Source organism: Pseudophryne corroboree, chromosome 2 (assembly GCF_028390025.1).
Source record: "Pseudophryne corroboree isolate aPseCor3 chromosome 2, aPseCor3.hap2, whole genome shotgun sequence".
Classification (NCBI taxonomy): Eukaryota; Metazoa; Chordata; class Amphibia; order Anura; family Myobatrachidae; genus Pseudophryne; species Pseudophryne corroboree.
Genome location: NC_086445.1, coordinates 1018271969 through 1018295845, shown reverse-complemented (window position 1 = coordinate 1018295845; position 23877 = coordinate 1018271969). Strand labels below are relative to the sequence as shown.

At 47.7% G+C, this 23877-nt stretch overlaps 1 protein-coding gene across 3 annotated transcripts in view; it reads left to right on the top strand.

Moving 5' to 3' along the window:
* Nucleotides 1-23877, top strand: part of TMPRSS3 (transmembrane serine protease 3) — a 107774-nt gene that overhangs the window by 14167 nt on the left and 69730 nt on the right. For all 3 annotated transcript variants that reach the window (XM_063950524.1, XM_063950523.1, XM_063950522.1), the window contains exons 2-3: nucleotides 5519-5669; nucleotides 22161-22277. In XM_063950524.1, coding sequence (XP_063806594.1) covers nucleotides 5519-5669; nucleotides 22161-22277 — 268 coding nt within the window. The remainder of the gene's footprint in view (nucleotides 1-5518; nucleotides 5670-22160; nucleotides 22278-23877) is intronic.

Below are 23877 nucleotides of genomic sequence, written 5' to 3'. Positions count from 1 at the left end.
CAAAAACTACTGAACCTGCCCTGCCATCATCTGAAGCAAGAAGTGGTAACGAGGTGGAATTCAACCCTCTATATGCTTCAGAGGTTGGAGGAGCAGCAAAAGGCCATTCAAGCCTATACAATTGAGCACGATATAGGAGGTGGAATGCACCTGTCTCAAGCGCAGTGGAGAATGATTTCAACGTTGTGCAAGGTTCTGATGCCCTTTGAACTTGCCACACGTGAAGTCAGTTCAGACACTGCCAGCCTGAGTCAGGTCATTCCCCTCATCAGGCTTTTGCAGAAGAAGCTGGAGACATTGAAGGAGGAGCTAACACGGAGCGATTCCGCTAGGCATGTGGGACTTGTGGATGGAGCCCTTAATTCGCTTAACAAGGATTCACGGGTGGTCAATCTGTTGAAATCAGAGCACTACATTTTGGCCACCGTGCTCGATCCTAGATTTAAAGCCTACCTTGGATCTCTCTTTCCAGCAGACACAAGTCTGCTGGGGTTGAAAGACCTGCTGGTGAGAAAATTGTCAAGTCAAGCGGAACGCGACCTGTCAACATCTCCTCCTTCACATTCTCCCGCAACTGGGGGTGCGAGGAAAAGGCTCAGAATTCCGAGCCCACCCGCTGGCGGTGATGCAGGGCAGTCTGGAGCGACTGCTGATGCTGACATCTGGTCCGGACTGAAGGACCTGACAACGATTACGGACATGTCGTCTACTGTCACTGCATATGATTCTCTCACCATTGAAAGAATGGTGGAGGATTATATGAGTGACCGCATCCAAGTAGGCACGTCACACAGTCCATACTTATACTGGCAGGAAAAAGAGGCAATTTGGAGGCCATTGCACAAACTGGCTTTATTCTACCTAAGTTGCCCTCCCACAAGTGTGTACTCCGAAAGAGTGTTTAGTGCCGCCGCTCACCTTGTCAGCAATTGGCGTACGAGGTTACATCCAGAAAATGTGGAGAAGATGATGTTCATTAAAATGAATTATAATCAATTCCTCCGCGGAGACACTGACCAGCAGCAATTGCCTCCACAAAGTACACAGGGAGCTGAGATGGTGGATTCCAGTGGGGACGAATTGATAATCTGTGAGGAGGGGGATGTACACGGTGATATATCGGAGGGTGATGATGAGGTGGACATCTTGCCTCTGTAGAGCCAGTTTGTGCAAGGAGAGATTAATTGCTTCTTTTTTGGGGGGGGTCCAAACCAACCCGTCATATCAGTCACAGTCGTGTGGCAGACCCTGTCACTGAAATGATGGGTTGGTTAAAGTGTGCATGTCCTGTTTTGTTTATACAACATAAGGGTGGGTGGGAGGGCCCAAGGACAATTCCATCTTGCACCTCTTTTTTCTTTTATTTTTCTTTGCGTCATGTGCTGTTTGGGGAGGGTTTTTTGGAAAGGACATCCTGCGTGACACTGCAGTGCCACTCCTAAATGGGCCCGGTGTTTGTGTCGGCCACTAGGGTCGCTAATCTTACTCACACAGTCAGCTACCTCATTGCGCCTCTTTTTTTCTTTGCGTCATGTGCTGATTGGGGAGGGTTTTTTGGAAGGGACATCCTGCGTGACACTGCAGTGCCACTCCTAAATGGGCCCGGTGTTTGTGTCGGCCACTAGGGTCGCTAATCTTACTCACACAGTCAGCTACCTCATTGCGCCTCTTTTTTTCTTTGCGTCATGTGCTGATTGGGGAGGGTTTTTTGGAAGGGACATCCTGCGTGACACTGCAGTGCCACTCCTAAATGGGCCCGGTGTTTGTGTCGGCCACTAGGGTCGCTAATCTTACTCACACAGTCAGCTACCTCATTGCGCCTCTTTTTTTCTTTGCGTCATGTGCTGATTGGGGAGGGTTTTTTGGAAGGGACATCCTGCGTGACACTGCAGTGCCACTCCTAAATGGGCCCGGTGTTTGTGTCGGCCACTAGGGTCGCTAATCTTACTCACACAGTCAGCTACCTCATTGCGCCTCTTTTTTTCTTTGCGTCATGTGCTGATTGGGGAGGGTTTTTTGGAAGGGACATCCTGCGTGACACTGCAGTGCCACTCCTAAATGGGCCCGGTGTTTGTGTCGGCCACTAGGGTCGCTAATCTTACTCACACAGTCAGCTACCTCATTGCGCCTCTTTTTTTCTTTGCGTCATGTGCTGATTGGGGAGGGTTTTTTGGAAGGGACATCCTGCGTGACACTGCAGTGCCACTCCTAAATGGGCCCGGTGTTTGTGTCGGCCACTAGGGTCGCTAATCTTACTCACACAGTCAGCTACCTCATTGCGCCTCTTTTTTTCTTTGCGTCATGTGCTGATTGGGGAGGGTTTTTTGGAAGGGACATCCTGCGTGACACTGCAGTGCCACTCCTAAATGGGCCCGGTGTTTGTGTCGGCCACTAGGGTCGCTAATCTTACTCACACAGTCAGCTACCTCATTGCGCCTCTTTTTTTCTTTGCGTCATGTGCTGATTGGGGAGGGTTTTTTGGAAGGGACTTCCTGCATGACACTGCAGTGCCACTCCTAAATGGGCCCGGTGTTTGTGTCGGCCACTAGGGTCGCTAATCTTACTCACACAGTCAGCTACCTCATTGCGCCTCTTTTTTTCTTTGCGTCATGTGCTGATTGGGGAGGGTTTTTTGGAAGGGACATCCTGCGTGACACTGCAGTGCCACTCCTAAATGGGCCCGGTGTTTGTGTCGGCCACTAGGGTCGCTAATCTTACTCACACAGTCAGCTACCTCATTGCGCCTCTTTTTTTCTTTGCGTCATGTGCTGATTGGGGAGGGTTTTTTGGAAGGGACATCCTGCGTGACACTGCAGTGCCACTCCTAAATGGGCCCGGTGTTTGTGTCGGCCACTAGGGTCGCTTATCTTACTCACACAGTCAGCTACCTCATTGCGCCTCTTTTTTTCTTTGCGTCATGTGCTGATTGGGGAGGGTTTTTTGGAAGGGACATCCTGCGTGACACTGCAGTGCCACTCCTAGATGGGCCAGGTGTTTGTGTCGGCCACTAGTGTCGCTTAGCTTAGTCATCCAGCGACCTTGGTGCAAATTTTAGGACTAAAAATAATATTGTGAGGTGTGAGGTATTCAGAATAGACTGAAAATGAGTGGAAATTATGGTTTTTGAGGTTAATAATAATATGGGATCAAAATGACCCCCAAATTCTATGATTTAAGCTGTTTTTTAGGGTTTTTTGAAAAAAACACCCGAATCCAAAACACACCCGAATCCGACAAAAAAAATTTGGTGAGGTTTTTCCAAAACGCGGTCGAACCCAAAACACGGCCGCAGAACCGAACCCAAAACCAAAACACAAAACCCGAAAAATTTCAGGCGCTCATCTCTATGTGCAAAGGGGAATTTTTCTGCAAACCTCACGTATGTGTCCTCCCACGCTCTTGGGTGTCAGTTCTTACATAGGGGGAGATGTACAGTACTAAGCCTTGGAGAGAGATAAAGTGGACAGAGATAAAATACCGGCTGATCAGCTCCTAACTGCCATGTCACAGGCTGTGCTTAAAAAATGGCAGTTACGAGTTGACTGGTTGGTGCTTTAGGGGACATGTACTAAGCAGTGATAAAAGTGGAGAAGTGAGGCAGTGGAGAAGTTGCCCATGGCAACCAATCAACATTAACGTAACATTTCTAATTTGCATACTATAAAAGTATACAGAGCAGCTGATTGGTTGCCATGGGCAACTTCTCCACTGGCTCACTTCTCTACTTTTATCACTGCTTAGTACATGTCCCTATTAATCTCCGCCCGCTTTACCTGTCTCCAAGGCTTAGTACATCTGCCCCATAGATTCAGCTGCATCCTAAGTTCTTCGGGGAGATCTATCAAACCTTCTAAGGTGTAGATGTTGCTCATAGCAACCAATCAGGTTCTAGAGACCGTTTTATAGAAATGCTAGCTAAATATTAGATCTAAGCTGTCCCTATGGGCAACATCTCCATTCACCCTCTTTATAACCTTTGATACACCCCCATCTTAAACTTGTTTCCTGCTCCTTGATAACGTTCAACTCCTCTCCTGCATTTCCCTGTCTTTCACCCTCTAGAGTCCTCTAGTCCACTCTCCCAGAATTCCCTCCTGAGGACTCCTCCCATACCAGGGTGTCATACACACTTATGTGTGTGACACCCTGGTATGGGCATTTGAGTTAGAGGGGCAGATGTATTAAGCCTGGAGAAGTGATAATGCAATGATAAGTGCAAGGTGGTAACTAACGCACCAGCCAATCAGCTCCAATATGTAAATCGACAGTTAGGAGCTGATTGGCTGGCGCGTTATCACCTTCCATTTATCACTGCTTTATCACTTCTCCAGGTTAATACATCTGCCCCAGAGTCTCTAGACTGTCTGACACATTGTAACGTCAACATCATCAACCTATGGAGGTGGGAGCAGGATTTGCCTCCCGAAATGGGTGGATAAGTGCTGATCTACATGGAAATAGAGAGTAACCACCGCTGGCAGGAAGGTTTCCACCAACCCATGGCCCCTGACCGGCACCAGAAGCTGTGAGGGCAACCAGGAATCCCACCAGCAGTTACTCCACTAAATTGCTGGGGAGAGTGGGGGGATATATTATGAGCATACAGATTCTAGGGGGTTCACTACGGCTGGCCGGCGGTCGGGCTCTCGGCGACCAGCATCCCGGCGCCGGGAGCCCGACCGCCGGCTTACCGATAGCGTGGCGAGCGCAAATGAGCCCCTTGCGGGCTCGCTGCGCTCGCCACGCTACGGGCACGGTGGCGCGCTAAGCGCGCCACACTATTTTATTCTCCCTCTATGGGGGTCGTGGACCCCCACGAGGGAAAATAAGTGTCGGTATGCCGGCTGTCGGGCTCCCGGCGCCGGTATACTGAGCGCCGGGAGCCCGACCGCCGGCATACAGAAGACCACCCGATTCTAGGGCCCCATTTAAGAATTAGACAACCCCTTTAAAACTTGCACAGCAGGCTTTGCTGGGTCCCCGTCATGTGGATGCGCATTGCTGGCGGTGGTAGGCTGTCAGCACCAAAGCGGAGGATGTCTCTGGACTTCGCTGGAAAGGGGATTATTGTTATTCTTGTTTAAATACCATCTGGATGTTCATATTCCTTTGATACTATACAAAATACGCCATCGGCCGTAGGAATCAGTAATAATAATAAATGGAACCCTTAGGTTAGGGAAGGGTGTGACCAAATCCTACCACCTGTAACTCACGTGTAAGTTCTTTAGGCCCAGATTTATTAAGCCTTGGAGAGTGATAAGTTGCACGGTGGTAAAGTACCAGCCAATCAGCTCCTAACTGCCATGCTACAGGCTGTGTTTGAAAAATGACAGTTAGGAGCTGATTGGTTTGTACTTTATCACTCTCCAAGGCTTGATAAATCTGGGCCTAAGTTTCGGTATGACAACAAAGCTGACCTCTGTGACCAGTACATGCAATATCAGACTGTGAATTCCCTGCAGGGAATTCTCCCTTTATATAAAGCGATATTTTATTTCATCTTCTCTCTTCCAAGGCTCCAGGTGAAGTTCCTGCCTCCGGTAGTCTAGAAATAGTGTCTGTTTCCGAAGAGGAGCTGCCCGTAGTGGATATCGCTTTCTCCTACTTCAGATTTTTCCTAACGCAAGCAAAACAAACAAAAGTAGATCCGCGGGAAAACCGATCAGGTAAGAGCCGTCCCACCCAACTCTACTGAAGCGCCGATGGTCATGCAGTAAGACGCTGGAAACACAGCAGCTGGATAGAAACCTAGAATTTGATGACCAATTAACCTACTGTACCAGTATATTTTGGATTGTGGTAGAAAACCCACGCATGCACAGGGAGTATATACAAACTCCACACAGTTAGGCCCGTGGTGGGAATTGAACTCGTGACCGTAGTGCTGTGAGGCAGTACTGCTAACCATTACACCATCTGTACAGCCAGGGGCGGATCTACACTTTTCTTTTAGGGAAGGGTGGGTTAACAATTAATAGTGACTCCTCCCCTTTCCAATTCCAACTCCTCCCCTTTTCAGTCCCAACTCCTGTGAGCCCTACATGCCACTACACTATTATTATTGATCCCGGCAAAGCATAGATTACAAACAGTGGGGGCCCCTATCGCCCCCCCCCCCCCTGAATCCGGCCCTGTGTATAGCCCTAGTTGCGTATTGGATCCTCACACAGTCCCAGCCTCAAACATGTTCTCAAAACTTTCACGACATACTTGCATTTTTAGCTGCCACTCCGTTACCTCCCCAATTGTTCCCTATTAATCACTTTGCAAATAAATCCTCTCTGTGACCGCTGTGCGCATGCACAGGTGAAGGAAAAAGTGGCCCCACATTTGCAATGCAGAGAAGTGATGGGCTTTTCATTATCGGTTCTTCCCATCGATACATTGGTAGGAAATCATTAATGGTTGCTAAACATCGATGTTCAATGGCTAACCCCATCTCCTCCTCCTGTCTTCGCTGTCTCGTGCTCCTCCTTCCTGATCTGGATTTTCAGGTCACTTGTGCAAATCACGGAGCACTTTCCGTGGCACAGTGGACATTCGGTGCCGTTGTAGTTTCCCTACCTCTGTTAACTTTCCATCTACATAAATCGGAAGTTCCCGGTGTGAGACTCATGGAAGCTGTAGAAGAGTGCATTGCTGGATCAACAGCGCCTTTGGGGATCTCACCGGATCGGGGTAACCCGGCGGAGGACGCAGGAACACATTAGCATTTAATGTTATCTCAATTAACTCCTCCGTTACAGCCAATGGAAACATACAACTTTTTGATGACTTTCATCAGAAAGAGTTTAACATAACAAGAGAAGGACTTAAACCGTCATTGTTCCACCCCGCGAGATAACCTGACGGCTATAAATACAAATTTAGGTTTTTATTTCGGTTTAGGGAATTGCGCGCTATGTCTAAATTGCTTCCCATTAATTTTCCAGCTGCTGGCTCTTATTGTCCTGTAGTCTGCAGGGTTGCATTGTGCAGATGTTCATTTGCTTAAACTTGTAATTTTGCCAGGGGGAGAGAAAAAAGCAAGTAAAAAAGCTGAGTTCTTTATCCCTCCCCATCTGTCCTGCCAGCTACTCGTCCTAATTATTGGAGACAAATGCAGCGGAAGACACAGTTACAGCCCAGCAAAGCCTGCAGGAGCCAAACACGTTATACTGGGAGAAGGGATGGAAAATTGGGTGCTGCGTACTCCGCAAGAGATACTCTGAATCGGTTGCAAAGCTCAAACCCTAGATCTCCATAGCGCATGTGCACACGGCTCAAACCATCAAATGGCTTTCCAACTAATTTTCATGTGTGTGTGTATGCACTGTATGTAACAAACGTCTCTTGTTATTTGAGTAACTCTGGGCTGAGTCGGAGGCTACACTCCCTTCTTACTGAGATCTGACATACTGTATGTCGGTATGTGATCATTTTGTTAACATTGAGTGCCGATATTCAGATCGTTAACATGAACATAATGTCAACAACGTCATAATATTGACATTGTCACTGTCGACAGGTAGAATGTCAACAGCCCATTTAAGGTTATGCTGCAGTTAGGGTTAAGCTGCGGTTAGGATTAGTCTGTGGTCGGGGTCAGGCTGCGGTTGGGGCAAGGCAGCGGTTAGGGTTAGGCTGCATTTGGGGTTAGGTTGCAGCTGGGGTTAGGGCTATGTTATGGTTAGTCTGCAGTTAGGGTTAGGCTGCAGTTAGGGTTAGGCTGCAGTTAGGGTTAGTCTGTGGTCGGGGTCAGGCTGCGGTTGGGGTAAGGCAGCGGTTAGGGTTAGGCTGCGGTTGGGGTTAGACTGCAGCTGGGGTTAGGGCTATGTTATGGTTATTCGGCAGTTAGGGTTAGGCTGTGGTTTGGGCTAGGCTGTGGTTAGGGTTAGGCTGCAGCTGGGGTTAGGCTGCGGTTGGGGTTAGGCTGCGGTTGGGGTTAGGCTGTGGTTGGGGCTAGGCTGCAGTTAGGGACAGGCTGTGGTAATATGATTAGGGTTAGACTGCAGTTTGGATTAGGCTGCAGTTAGGGTTAGGTTGCAGCTGGGGTTAGGGATAGGCTGCAGTTAGGATTAGGCTGCAGTTAGGGTTAGACTGCAGTTAAGGTTAGACTGCGGTTAGGATTAGGTTGCAGTTAGGTTTACGCTGCACTTAGGGTTAGGCTGTGGTTAGGATTAAAGCTGCAGTTAGGGTTAGACTGCAGCTAGGGTTAGACTGCATCTGGGGTTAAGCTGTGGTTGGGGTTAGGCTGCAGTTAGGGATAGGCTGTGGTAATAATATGATTAGGGTTAGACTGCGGTTAGGGTTAGGTTGCAGCTGGGGTTAGGGTTAGGCTGCAGTTAGGCTAAGGCTGCAGTTAGGGTTAGACTGCAGTTAAAGTTAGACTGCGGTTAGGATTAGGTTGCAGTTAGGTTTACGCTGCGCTTAGGGTTAGGCTGTGGTTAGGGTTAAAGCTGCAGTTAGGGTTAGACTGCAGTTATGATTAAGGCTGCAGTTAGGGTTAGGCTGTCTTTGGGGCTAGGCTGCAGTTAGGGTTAGACTGCAGTTAGGATTAGGCTGCACTTAGGGTTAGACGTCAGTTAGGATTAGGCTGCAGTTAGGGTAAGGCTGTGGTTGGGGTTGGGCTGTGGTTGGGGTTAAGGCTGTAGTTAGGGTTAGACTGCGGTTAGGATTAGGCTGCAGTTAGGGTTAGGCTGTGCTTAGGGTTAGGCTGCGCTTAGGGTTAGGCTGCGGTTAGGATTAGGCTGCAGTTAGGGTTAGACTGCAGTTAGGGTTGCAGTTAGGGTTGGGCTGCGGTTGGGGTTAGGCTGCAGTTAGGGTTGGACTGAGGTTTAGGTTAGGCTGCAGCTGTGGTTAGGGTTTTTTAGAGTTAGACTGCAGTTAGGGTTAAGCTGCGGTTGGGGTTAGGCTGCAGTTAGGGTTAGGTTTAGAGATGAGCCGGTTCGGTTCCTCGGGACCCGAACCCCCCCGAACTTCACCTATTTTACATGGGTCCGAGGCAGCCTCGGATCTTCCCGCCTTGCTCGGTTAACAAGAACGCGGCCGAACGTCATCATCCCGCTGTCGGATTCTCACGAGATTCGTATTCTATGTAAGGAGCCGTGCGTCGCCGCCATTTTCACTCGTGCATTGGAGATTGAACGGAGAGGACGTGGCAGCGTACTCTCCCTGAAAAGCTCCGTAATCTGTGCTCAGTGTGCTGCAAATATCTGTGCTCAGTGTGCTGAAAATATCTACGTTCTCTGCTTGAAAACGCTCCATATCTGTGCTCAGTGTGCTGCAAATATCTGATCAGTGTGCTGCATTGTGGGGACTGGGGGCCACCAGTATATAATAATTATAGTAGTACAGTACAGTAGGCCATTGCTGTATCTTGCAGCTCTGTGTCACTGCAAGTATCCATTCCATATCTGTGCCGCATTTTTGTGAGCAGTATATATAGTATTACAGTGCTGCATTTTGGTGACTAACAGTATATAGTTGTACAGTAGGCCATTGCTGTATCTTGCAGCTCTGTGTCACTGCAAGTATCCATTCCATATCTGTGCAGCATTTTTGTGAGCAGTATATATAGTATTGCAGTGCAGCATTTTGGTGACTAACAGTATATAGTTGTACAGTAGGCCATTGCTGTATCTTGCAGCTCTGTGTCACTGCAAGTATCCATTCCATATCTGTGCGGCATTTTTGTGAGCAGTATATATAGTATTGCAGTGCAGCATTTTGGTGACTAACAGTATATAGTTGTACAGTAGGCCATTGCTGTATCTTGCAGCTCTGTGTCACTGCAAGTATCCATTCCATATCTGTGCGGCATTTTTGTGAGCAGTATATATAGTATTACAGTGCAGCATTTTGGTGACCAACAGTATATAAGCACATGAGGGAAGAGGGTCCTGCTTGTGAGAGCTTACAATATAAAGGGGAGGGGTAGATAGACATGGGTGACACAGATGGGGTACATAGAGAATGTGGAACAGAGGGTTAGGAATCAGGATGAGATTTGGCTGGGTTTGGTGAAGAAGTGGACCCCCAGAAGGTACAAGTCAATACTTAACATTGCAACATTTTACTGGGCTATGCAGGAGAAAAAAAAAAAAAAAAAGAATCGATAACTTCTACCGCTTTCAAAAAGGTCAATGGAAGCTGAAATAATGGACAACTACCTCATGGAAGTCAGATACAGTATACCAAACAGTACTTAGCAGAGTTAGGAATGAGTGCTTATGAAATACAGTAACATTTTGTCATAATATTTCAGAAACTGCATGGCTGGTCTCTTGCACTCTTTTGCTCTAATACACCACCTGCTTTAGGATTTATTTTCAAAAACATTATGTCTCCATAATCCCAAAAATGTCAGTCTTCTATCAGTGATTTGGACCAATAATACCATTGATTAGAACAAATAATTCCTGTGATTTTGTCATTTTCTTCCAGTGATTTGGACCAATAATACCATTGATTAGAACGAATAATTCCAGTGATTTTGTCATTTTCTTCCAGTGATTTGGACCAATAATACCATTGATTAGAACGAATAATTCCTGTGGTTTTGTCATTTTCTTCCTATGATTTGGACCAATAATACCATTGATTAGAACGAATAATTCCAGTGATTTTGTCATTTTCTTCCAGTGATTTGGACCAATAATACCATTGATTAGAACGAACAATTCCAGTGATTTTGTCATTTTCTTCCAGTGATTTGGACCAATAATACCATTGATTAGAACAAATAATTCCAGTGATTTTGTCATTTTCTTCCAGTGATTTGGACCAATAATACCATTGATTAGAACAAATAATTCCAGTGATTTTGTCATTTTCTTCCAGTGATTTGGACCAATAATACCATTGATTAGAACGAATAATTCCAGTGATTGTGTCATTTTCTTCCAGTGATTTGGACCAATAATACCATTGATTAGAACGAATAATTCCTGTGATATTGAGGTGTTTGTGTCGCTTAGCTTAGCCGTCCAGCGACCACAGTGCACCTCTTTTTCTCTTTTCTTTGCATCATGTGCTGTTTGGTGCCAATTTTTTTTAAGTGCCATCCTGTCTGACACTGCAGTGCCACTCCTAGATGGGCCAGGTGTTTGTGCCGCCCTCTTGGGTCGCTTTGCTTAGTCATCCAGCGACCTCGGTGCAAATTTTAGGACTAGAAATAGTATTGTGAGGTGTGAGGTGTTCAGAATAGACTGGAAATGAGTGGAAATTGTCGTTATTGAGGTTAATAATACTATAGGATCAAAATTACCCCCAAATTCTACGATTTAAGCTGTTTTTGGGGGGTTTTTGAAAAAAAAAACACCCGATCCAAAACACAACCGAATCCGACAAAAAAATTTCAAGGAGGTGTTGCCAAAACGCGTCCGAATTCAAAACACGGCCGCAGAACCGAATCCAAAACCAAAACACAAAACCCGAAAAATGTCCGGTGCACATCTCTAGTTAGGTTGCAGTTAGGGTTGGGCTGCGGTTGGGGTTAGGCATCAGTTGGGGTTAGGCTGTGGTTAGGGTTAGGTTGCAGTTAGGGTTGGGCTGCGGTTAGGGTTTGTCTGTGGTTAGGTTGCAGTTAGGGTTGGGCTGCGATTGGGGTTAGGCTGCAGTTAGTGTTGAGCTGTAGGTGGGGTTAGGCTGCGGTTAGGGTTTGGCTGCGGTTGGGGTTAGGCTGCGGTTAGGGTTAGGTTGCAGTTAGGGTTGGGCTGTGGTTGGGGTTGGGCTGCAGTTGGGGTTAGGCTGTGGTTAGGGTTAGGTTGCAGTTAGGGTTGGGCTGCGGTTGGAGTTAGGCTGCAGTTTGGGTTAGGCATTGATTAGGGTTAGGTTGCAGTTAGGGTTGGGCTGCGGTTGGGTATAGGCTGCTGTTAGGGTTAGGTTGCAGTTAGGGTTGGGCTGCAGTTGGGGTTAGGCTGCGGTTGGGGTTAGGCTGCGGTTGGGGTTAGGCTGCAGTTGGGGTTAGGCTGCGGTTGTGGTTAGGCTGCATTTGGGCTTGAGCTGAGGGTTAGGTTAGGCTGCAGCTGGAGTTAGGGTATGATTAGAGTTAGACTGCAGTTAGGGTTAGGTTGCAGTTAGGGTTGGACTGCGGTTGGGGTTAGGCTGCTGTTAGGGTTAGGTTACAGTTGGGGTTAGGCTGCGGCTAGGGTTAGGTTGCAGTTAGGGTTGGGCTGCGGTTGGGGTTAGACTGCATTTGGGCTTGGGCTGAGGGTTAGGTTAGGCTGCAGCTGGAGTTAGGGTATGATTAGAGTTAGACTGCAGTTAGGGTTAGGCTGCAGTTAGGGATAGGGATAAAATCACCTAAAAACGCAGTTGACATGGTGACTGACATTCACAGTGTCGGCATTCTGGCAATGTTGACATTGTCAATGTTGACATTTGACAAGCCAAGATAATGTCTACATCAGCATTCAGAACATGTTGGCATTCTGGAGTTGACATTCTGAACCACGCCCAGTGTGTCTTGGTGACCCCGAATTTAACCCATGGCATTTGCAGAAAAGCACCAGTGCTAAGACCCAGTGACGGCTACAGGGTCACCTTACTAGGGATCATCAGTGTGGAATATGACAATAATGAAAAGTGTTAAAGATTACCAAGCTCCTGGCTGAACAAACACACAGGCTTTGCTTCTGTTTGGCCACATCATTTATGATTGGCAGCCACCAGCTCTGCTTTTACCTATTACACGGATCGTAAATAAATTGAACTGGTCCTGGACCACCAACCCGAAGCACCCCTGTAAGTGTCCCAAGGCACCCCAGTTTGAGAACCACTGGTATATGCTGTAAGTGTGTTGCCAAATCTGGGGTACATGCGGCTTCTTCAGCTGGAGTAACTACGCACAGGCAGCTTTATGCGTCTGGAGCTAAAAATAGGATTTTAATTACCTACCGGTAAATCCTTTTCTCGTAGTCTGTAGAGGATGCTGGGGTCCACATTGGTACCATGGGATATAGACGGGCCCACTAGGAGCCACTGGCACTTTAAGAGTTTAATAGTGTGGGGTGGCTCCTCCCTCTATGCCCCTCCTACCAGACTCAGTCTAGAAACTGTGCCCGAGGAGGCGGACAACTTCGAGAGAAGGATTTTACACAGATAGAGAGATTCATACCAGCTCACACAAGGCAAACCAAGCTAACTAGCTTCAAAACTCAGCAACAGCTGAATAACATTACTGAACTCAGTAACAACGCAGTACTTAACTAAGAACAAAGCAGTACTAAGTAACCACTGCAGGATAATGAAGCTCTGGGCGGGTGCCCAGCATCCTCTACGGACTGCGAGAAAAGGATTTACCGGTAGGTAATTAAAATCCTATTTTCTCTTACGTCCTAGAGGATGCTGGGGTCCACATTAGTACCATGGGGATGTACCAAAGCTCCCAGAATGGGAGGGAGAGCGCGGAGGCTCCTGCAGAACTGATTGATCAAACTTTAGGTCATCAGAGGCCAAAGTATCGAACCTGTAGAATTTTGCAAACGTGTTCGACCCAGACCAAGTAGCCACTCGGCAAAGCTGTAAAGCCGAGACACCCCGGGCAGCCGCCCAGGAAGAACCCACCTTACCAGTAGAGTGGGTCTTAACAGATTTTGGACACGGCAATCCTGCCATAGAATACGCATGCTGGATAGTGAACCTGATCCAGCGAGAGATTGTTTGCTTAGAAGCAGGATCATACAGTACAAACAGAGAGTCCGAGAGTCAGAGAGTCCGATTTCCTGTGACGAGCAGTCCTCTTCACATAGATTTTCAGAGCCCTTACAACATCCAAGGACTTTGACGGAATTGAGGAGTCAGTAGCCACTGGCACCACAATAGGTTGGTTGATATGAAAAGCCGACACAACCTTTGGAAGAAACTGCTGATGTGTCCGGAGCTCAGCTCTATCTTCATGGAAGATCAAGTAGGGACTTTTACAAGACTAAGCCCCAAATTCCGACACACGTCTAGCAGAAGCCAAGGCCAACAAAGTGACAGCCTTCCACGTGAGAAACTTGATCTCAACCTCCTGTAGAGGCTTTAACCAATCCGATTGGAGGAACTGCAACACCTAGTTAAGATCCCAGGGTGCCGTAGGCAGTACAAAGGGAGGCTGGATGTGCAGAACCCCTTTCAAAAAAGTCTGAACCTCAGGGAGGGAAGCCAGCTGTTTCTGGAAGAAAATGGATAAGGCTGAAATCTGGACCTTTACGAATCCCAACCGCATGCCCATATCCACACCTGCTTGCAGGAAGAGGAGAAACCGTCCCAGTTGAAACTCCACCGTAGGAAACTTCTTGGATTCACACCAAGACACATACTTTTTCCAAATGCGATGGTAATGTTTTGTTTAGACGTAACTCCTTTCCTAGCCTGTATCAGGGTAGGAATAACCATGTTCGGAATACCCTTCCGAGCTAATATCTGACATTTAAACTCCATGCCGTCAAACGTAGCCGTGGTAAGTCTTGATAAGCGAACGGCCCCTGTTGTAGAAGATCCTCCCGAAGAGGAAGAGGCCTTGGATCTTCCAGTAGTAGATCCAGCAGATCCGCGTACCAAGCCCTCCTTTTCCAGTCCGGAGCAATGAGGATCGCCTGAACTCTTGTTCTTTTTACAAGCTTTAGAATTATTGGAATGAGAGGAAGTGGAGGGAACACAAATACTGACTTGAACACCCACAGTGTTACCAGGGCATCCACCCCCAATGCTTGCGGGTCTCTCGACCTGGAACAGTACCTCTGAAGTTTCTTGTCGAGACGCGAGGCCATCATGTCTATTTGAGGTATGCCCAGAGCTGGATTAAGGCTTTGGGGGGCCCGGGGCATTTAAGACTGGGGGGCCCTCATTCAGATGTGGACGGAGTAGCTATCGCTGCTGCTTACATAAAAGCAGCAGCGATAACACTAATGTGGTAATGCAGCAGTAGGCATCATGCCTTCAGCTGCATTACTGATATGAACTATGTACAAGGATGGGGATTTAGTTGGTCACAATACCGACGGCTACATCCCGAACCCCCTAAATCCCGACAAGCATTGGCTGGCTGCGTGACCCAAGGGGTTGCGCAAGCCGCCCGCCACAATACCTACCAAGAGGCCAGGAAATATCCATCCTCTGACAGAGACCCTGGCCTACTGTGTCCCCGGAGACATGCCTATTTGGAGAAATGGAGGCCGTCGCTGCCCCCAAATGGCATCAGACTGTCAATCTCTGACAGTCTGATGCCGCCTTATGTCTGGCGCCACAGACCCGTACTGCGCACATGCAGTACGGGTCTGGTCCATGCACAAAGTACTGAACATCGGTACTTTGCTGCATGAACCGCTACTCATCCACATCTCAATAAGAGCCATAGGTGGTCATTCCGAGTTGATCGCTAGCTGCATTCGTTCGCTGTGCAGAGATCAGGCAAAAAAACGGCACTACTGCGCATGCAGGGCAATGCGCACGCGTGACGTACTATTAGAACGACCGATGTAGTTTCCACAGGGTCTAGCGAAGCTTTTCAGTCGCACTGGTGGCCGCAGAGTGATTGACATGAAGAGGGCGTTTCTGGGTGTCAACTGACCGTTTTCAGGGAGTGTTCAGAAAAACACAGGCGTGCCAGGAAAAACGCAGGCGTGGGTGGGCGAACGCAGGGCGTGTTTGTGACGTCAAAACAGGAACTGAACAGTCTGAAGTGATCGCAAGCGCTGAGTAGGTTTTGAGCTACTCTAAAAGTGCACAAAATTATTTTGTAGCCGCTCTGCGATCCTTTCGTTCGCACTTCTGCTAAGCTAAAATACACTCCCATAGCGTTTGCACGGCTGCTAAAAACTGCTAGTGAGCGAACAACTCGGAATGACCACCATAGTGCGCAAGCCTTCTGTGTGTACAAAAACAAGGAGCACGGACACACGTCACGCAAAAAATTCATTTCACGCAGGGGGCATGCACATCACTTAACCAGCCGCTGTGCTGCCTCCAGCATCATGCACACAGCAGGTGGGAGCGTTCCCTCATAACCTTTTCTCCAGTCCACAGGTGGGACAGTTCCCGAAAAACAGGACGGTTCCACCAACACGTGATGGTTGGCAGGAAATGCATGCATTCATACTCATATACATATATACACACACACACACACACACACACACACACACACACACACACACACACACACACACACGCACACACACACACTAACTATATATATATATATATATATATATATATACACACACACATTTATACAGTATATATAAACACACAAAAGCATACATACAGTCTCACACGTATACACATGCATATATACTGTTACACACTGACAGTTACACACTTATACAAATACATTCACACAGTCACACAGACACATACATTCACAAACATAGTCACACACTTATACACATATATACATTTGTCACACACAGTCAGAAACATATACACCTACCACAAACACACTTATACACATACTATTACTGTAGTGTGCTCCTCTCCTCCCTAGTCTTACCTCACTATCACACACTGACTGGGTGGGCTGTGGGCACATGTCTGTAGCTGCTCCTCCTGCCTTCTCTCCTCCCTCCTCTCACATGCTGCCTGCAGTGAAAATGAAAGCAGTGCCGTGTAGCCCCGCCCCCCGGCTCGGATTCCACCCCTCTGCCCTCTCCCTCTTCTTTCTTTGGACTTTATGCAGCTTGCGGTGCGCTTTGCACTGCAGCTGCACACTGAACTGTGGGGCCCCTAGCAGCAGGGGGGCCCAGGGTAATGTACCCCCTGTGACCCCCCCTTAATCCGGCTCTGGGTATGCCCCAACGACTAGTCACCTCCGTGAACACCTCCGGATGGAGGCCCCATTCTCCTGGATGTAGATTGTGCCTGCTGAGGAAGTCCGCTTCCCAGTTGTCCACTCCCGAAATGAAGATTACTGACAGCGCTACTGCGTGCCTTTCTGCCCAGAGGATGATTCTTGTTACCTCTGACATTGCAGCTCTGCGCTTCGTTCCACCCTGTCGGTTTATGTAGGCCACTGTCGTTACATTGTCCGACTGCACTTGAATGGCCTGATTTTGCAGAAGTTATGCTGGTTGTAGAAGACCGTTGTACACGGCTCTTAGCTACAGGATGTTTAGTGGAAGAAGGGATTCCTGACTTGACCACCTTCCTTGGAAGGTTTCCCTTGGGTGACTGCGCCCCAACCTCTTAGACTTGCATCCGTGGTTAGAAGGATCCAGTTCTGAACCCCGAACCTGCGGCCCTCCACAAGGTGAGGCAGTTGCAGCCACCAAAGGAGTGAAATCCTTGCTTTTGGCGACAGACGTATCCTCTGGTGCATGTGTAGGTGAGATCCCGACCACTTGTCTAGGAGATCCAGTTGGAATGACTGAGCATGAAATCTTCCATACTGTAGAGCCTCGTAAGAGGCAACCATCTTCCCCAGAAGGCGAATGCACTTATGGACCGACACCCGGGTTGGCTTCAGGACATCCCGGACCATTGTTTGAATCACCAACGCTTTCTCCTACGGTAGAAACACCCTCTGCACTTTTGTGTCAAGGATCATTCCCAGGAACGACAATCTCCTTGTCGGTTCCAAATGTGACTTCGAAAGGTTCAGGATCCAACCGTGCTCCCTGAGTAGATGAGTCGTGAGCAATGGACTGTAACAACTTCTCCCTGGACGATACCTTTATCAGCAGGTCGTCCAGATATGGAATAATGTTCACACCCTGTAAGCGGAGGAGAACCATCATCTCTGCCATGCCCTCGGTGAACACCCTTGGTGCCGTGGAGAGGCCGAATGGCAGCGCCTGGAACTGATAGTGACAATCCAACAGTGCAATTCTGAGATAAGCCTGGTGAGGCGGCCAAATCGGAATGTGGAGGTACGCATCCTTGGAGTGTAGGACTGGGGCATGAAGAGCCCACCGGGGGAATGCAGTTATTGAGGCCCATACTTAGGGGTGTGGCCAGCCTCCACAGAGGCTTGAAATACACAATATATAAAATACAGAAAAAACAATAGGGTGCGCTATCAATAGCAGCTGGTAAGGGGATGGTAAGTCCCCAATTGGTAATATAAAAAGAAAGGAGTTTTACCAGCGCTGGCTGATCATGTAGATAATGAAAACAATCTAAAAACCAGAGGGCTTAAATGAATATCACATTTATTAGACAATAACAATGAATAAAAATACTATCATAAAATGTAAATCATAAAAATAAAAGACTGATAATAAGTCCAAAATAAATGTGTGAATCAGTAAGTTTTCACTAAAAATGCCACGAGATGCCTGAGATTATTTAAAAAGTCCACGTTAGGCTAATATATGTCACTCAGAGGGACTTGATTTACTGGAAGTGTCCATCACTAGTCGGTTGTTTTGCATAGACCGACAAATAGCAGATGTGTGGTAGTTACCAGTTATCCTTGGTGCAGAATGAATCCACCTGTATTGACTGGATGGTTGTCCTCTTTAAGCATGGAGGAATAGGTCCAGAATGGTGGGTGCTGCTGGATGATTGTCCCAATAATATATTCCAAGTGACAGGAAAGCCAGTGGTGCTAATAAAAATCAGGCTGGAGTAGGCGCTCAACGCGTTTCGCTGGGTTTAGGTGGTCCAGCTTCCTCTTCCTCTTGCTCCTGAGGAAGCTGGACCACCTAAACCCAGCGAAACGCGTTGAGCGCCTACTCCAGCCTGATTTTTATTAGCACCACTGGCTTTCCTGTCACTTGGAATATATTATTGGGACAATCATCCAGCAGCACCCACCATTCTGGACCTATTCCTCCATGCTTAAAGAGGACAACCATCCAGTCAATACAGGTGGATTCATTCTGCACCAAGGATAACTGGTAACTACCACACATCTGCTATTTGTCGGTCTATGCAAAACAACCGACTAGTGATGGACACTTCCAGTAAATCAAGTCCCTCTGAGTGACATATATTAGCCTAACGTGGACTTTTTAAATAATCTCAGGCATCTCGTGGCATTTTTAGTGAAAACTTACTGATTCACACATTTATTTTGGACTTATTATCAGTCTTTTATTTTTATGATTTACATTTTATGATAGTATTTTTATTCATTGTTATTGTCTAATAAATGTGATATTCATTTAAGCCCTCTGGTTTTTAGATTGTTTTCATTATCTACATGATCAGCCAGCGCTGGTAAAACTCCTTTCTTTTGAAATACACAATAGTCTAGTGCAGTGTAATGCAACATATCTACCATGTATAATACAAGTGCACAGTCTGGAACCTGATCCCTAGAGGAAGGAATGGGCCCTCAGGCAGTGGGGCCTACCAGTGGTTTCCCTGGTACCCCTGTGGGCCAGTCTGACCCTGCATCCTTGATATCCAGGGATACCAGAAACTCCCCCTCCTCCAGACCTGAGATCACAGCTCTCAGAGACTCCATTTTGAATTTGAACTCCCTCAGATAAGGGTTTAATGATTTCAAGTTCAAAATCGGTCTGACCGAACCATCCGGTTTCGGTACCACAAAAAGGTTTTAATAATACCCCTTGGTTTGCATATGAGGTAGAACAGGCACAATGATCTGTGACTTTTCCAATTTTTGGATGGCGTCCTGTAGGATAGCCCTGTCTGCCAGCAAAACTGGCAAGCCTGATTTGAAGAATCGGTGCGGCGGAAGTTCTTGAAACTCCAGTCTGTAACCCTGGGACACAATATCCTGTACCCAGGGATCCAGGCCGGACGACACCCAGACGTGGCTGAAATGTCTGAGCCTCGCACCCACCAGCCCATCTTCCAGGCTTCGCGGACCACCGTCATGCTGAGGATTTTGAGGAACCAGAAGCCGGTTTCTGGTCCTGGGAGCCTGCGGGTGCAGGCTTTTTGGATTTTGCCCGACCACCTGTAAAGAAGGTGGTAGGAGGCCTGGACTTTTTTGTCTTAGCAGTCCGAAAGGACTACGATGCAGCTGAAGAAAAGGGTTCTTCATAGAAGTCATAGCTGAGGGAAGAAAAGGGGACTTACCCGCAGTTGCCGTGGAAATCCACGCATCCAATGCTTCCTCAAATAGAGCCTGACCTGTATAGGGTAGGTTCTCCACACTTCTCCTGGATTCCGCGTCTGCAGTCCATTGGCGTAGCCAGAGACCCCTGCGGGCTGAGACAGACATGGAAGACACCCTTGCAGTCAGCGTACCCAGGTCCTTCATGGATTCCACCATGAACCCCGCAGAATCCTGTATGTTACGTAAAAACAATTCAATGTCACTTCTATCCATTGAATACAAATCCTCAAGTAATGTGCCCGATCACTTTACTATAGCTTTACAAATCCATGCACAGGCAATAGTGGGCCTCAACGCCACCCCTGAAGCAGTGTATATGGATTTGAGCATAGTGTCAATCTTACGATCAGACGGTTCTTTTAACGCGGTAGATCCAGGGACAGGTAAAACCACCTTCTTTGACAGTCTGGAAACAGATGCGTTAACTATGGGTGGGTTTTCCCATCTTTTCCTATCCTCCCCAGGGAAGGGAAAGGCAACCAAACCCCTTTTGGGGATCTGGAATTTTTTCTCTGGGTTCTCCCAGGATATTTCAAATAAAGCGTTTAATTCTTTAGACGCAGGGAAGGTTAGCAAGGCTTTCTTATTATCTGTGAAGTAAGCCTCCTCAACCTGCTCAGGAGTTGTGTTAGAAATGTTTAACACATCTGTAATAGCCTCAATCATGAGCTGCACCCCCTTAGCCAGGGATGCCGCCCCCCTCAGGACATCCCCATCACCGTCAGCCATGTCAGAGTCGGTATCCGTGTCATCTTGCATAATCTGGGCAAGTGCACGTTTTTGTGGGTATATGCTAGGGGATTTTGAAGGAATAGGGACAGAACCTGACCAAACTGCCATAGACTTCTTTAACACCTGAGTTTCAGTCTCAGTATGAGCTACCCTAGTAGAGATCTGAGAGATCATTCCCTTAATAGAGGTCAACCACTCAGGCTCAGTAATAGGGATCTGAGACAAAACATTACATTCCTGTGTACATGGAATGGATTTCTCCTGAGAGGAAATGTCATCTGCAGCATAAGACACATGACTGTGTGAGAAACAAACACCCACACACAGGAAAATGTCACACACAGTTTCACCCATGTACGCCACAGAGAAACACAGAGCTTGGAGCCAGCACACACAGCGCTTCCAAAGGTAGATATAATACAACTACCTGGCGCTGACTGTGTACCTTAATAGACTACACAGTAATTACACGCCCCCCCCTTCTACAACCCCCTGGTACCGTACAGGATAGCTGGAGTTGCGTGGAGGGACAGCTCTCCCTGTCAGCATCACTGGAGTGGATCTGCAGGCAGGAAAATGGCGCTGGTGAGCTGCCGGGTCCGCTCTGAGAATCTCCGCCCCTCGAACATGGCGCTGCTTCCCGCTCTTCACTTCTTTATACTGGCCTGAGTAATGGTGCTGGCAGTGTTACCAAGGTCCCTGACAGCGTGAGTGACCAGTGTAGGACATAGGAGCTGGCTCAGGGCACCCCTCATAGCGCCGCACTATGTACCGCTGAGCCTCCGGAGCTCAGTTAATACCACGCTCCCACCCTGTTGCTGCCATCTTCAAACCGGCTCCCCGCTTGCCAGGGGGACCGGTGACTCACTCGCCACCGGAATCTTCTGGCTCTGTTAGGGGGTGGCGGCATGCTGCGGGAGTGAGCGGTCGTCTGGGGCGGCTAACTATCATCACCCTCAGGAGCTCAGTGTCCTGTCAGTGGAGATAGTGGCTCTGACCCTGCAGGGCGGACACTACTCCCCCCCTAGGTCCCATGAAGCAGGTAGCCTCCCTGCTACCTGGGAGGCTCTAGGAGCTCTCCTAGCTGTGACCGGCTCCTCCTGCCACATTTTCTAAACTGAGTCTGGTAGGAGGGGCATAGAGGGAGGAGCCAGCACACACTGTTAAACTCTTAAAGTGCCAATGGCTCCTAGTGGGCCCGTCTATACCCCATGGTACTAATGTGGACCCCAGAATCCTCTAGGACGTAAGAGAAAGTCTGCTGGCCGGGAATGCTGGGACTTGCAGTTCCACAGCAGCTGGAGATGCACAGCTCTCCGCCCTGTGGCAGAGCCCAGCAAGTTGTACTCGATGTCCTCTGGATTGTATAAATGTCGTTGTCAAACCGCTTTACAATTTCTTTTCTTTTTAAATGGTTTCTTTCCAGAAAACAGAGAAAATGACGAATCTTCCAAGTGCCATCCCATTATCCCCATGAAATATCTCATCATCATCCTCCTTGTTGTCCTCATTATTGCTCTGGCGATCGCTACCGGCCTGATTGGTGAGTACTGCTCATTATTCAGCGGCATCTCCATTAAATTGTCAAGGATTAAATGTTTTACAAGCCACTTGAAGGCGAGAGCAGAGACTGTTCCTGGCCTCCTTTTTCATTAAGCGAAGCACGCTGACCTTTCTCACCTTCATTTGTCTGACTGCGCGATGAATGGTCGATGGCTTGATAGCTTGTTTATCAGTGTATAATGGCTTAATTGGACAGTAGACATTCATTATATCGGATAACGTTCACGCAGTCTCCTATTTAGCGAATATTCACTGTCTCACAGTTGCCATGTCTGGTCCTTATGCAATTTAAGGAGACATTAATCTTCCTCGAGTTCCCCTTGTAAACTGCACAGTTCACTCCAAAACGACTGCCTTCCGTCTAGTGGGCATTATATAAAAGGCGGTAGCCATTGATAAGTCATTTATTTCACAGCTTAGAAGGGTGTAAGGCTTCTGCCACATACAAACCACCCTTCTCCCCTCAGTCTGATTCAAAGTTTACAATACATTGGAGAAATGATGAATGAGTTTGCAACAGGAACATTGGGGGTAATTCCAAGTTGATCGCAGCAGGAAATTTTTTAGCAGTTGGGCAAAACCATGTGCACTGCAGGGGAGGCAGATATAACATGTGCAGAGAGAGATAGATTTGGGTGTGGTGAGTTCAATCTGCAATCTAAATTGCAGTGTAAAAATAAAGCAGCCAGTATTTACCCTGCACAGAAACAAAATAACCCACCCAAATCTAACTCTCTCTGCAAATGTTATATCAGCCTCCCCTGCAGTGCATATGGTTTTGCCCAACTGCTAAAAAATTTCCTGCTGCGATCAACTTGGAATTACCCCCATTGACAATAGTTTAGAAGTCAGAACTAGGGGCCTAATTCAGACCTGATCGCAGCAGCAAAATTGTTCTATAATGGGCAAAACCATGGTGGTCATTCCGAGTTGATCACTTGCTAGCTGTTTTTAGCAGCCGTGCAAACGCTATGCCACTGGGAGTGTATTTTAGCTTAGCAGAAGTGCAAACGAAAGGATCGCACAGCGGCTACAAAGTTTTTTTGTGCAGTTTTAGAGTAGCTCAAAACCTACTCAGCGCTTGTGATAACTTCAGACTATTTAGTTCCTGTTTTGACGTCACAAACGTGTCCTGCGTTCACCCAGTCACGCCTGCGCTTTTCCTGGCACGCCTGCGTTTTTTCGAACACTCCCTGAAAACGGTCAGTTGCCACCAAGAAACGCCCACTTCATGCCAGCAGTGCTACTGAAAAGCTTCACTAGACCTTGTGTGAAATTACATTGTTCGTTGTAATAGTACGTTGCGCGTGCGCACTGCGCCGCATGCGCAGAAGTGCCATTTTTTTGCCTCATCGCTGCGCAGCGACCGAATGCAGCTAGCGATCAACTCGGAATGACCCCCCACGTGCAGTGCAGGTTGGGCAAATGTAACATGTGCAGAGAGAGTTAGATTTGGGTGGGTTGTGTTCAAAATGAAATCTAAATTGCAGTGTAAAAATAAAGCAGCCAGTATTTACCCTGCACAGAAACAATATAACCCACTCAAATCTAACTCTCTCTGCACATGTTACATCTGCCCC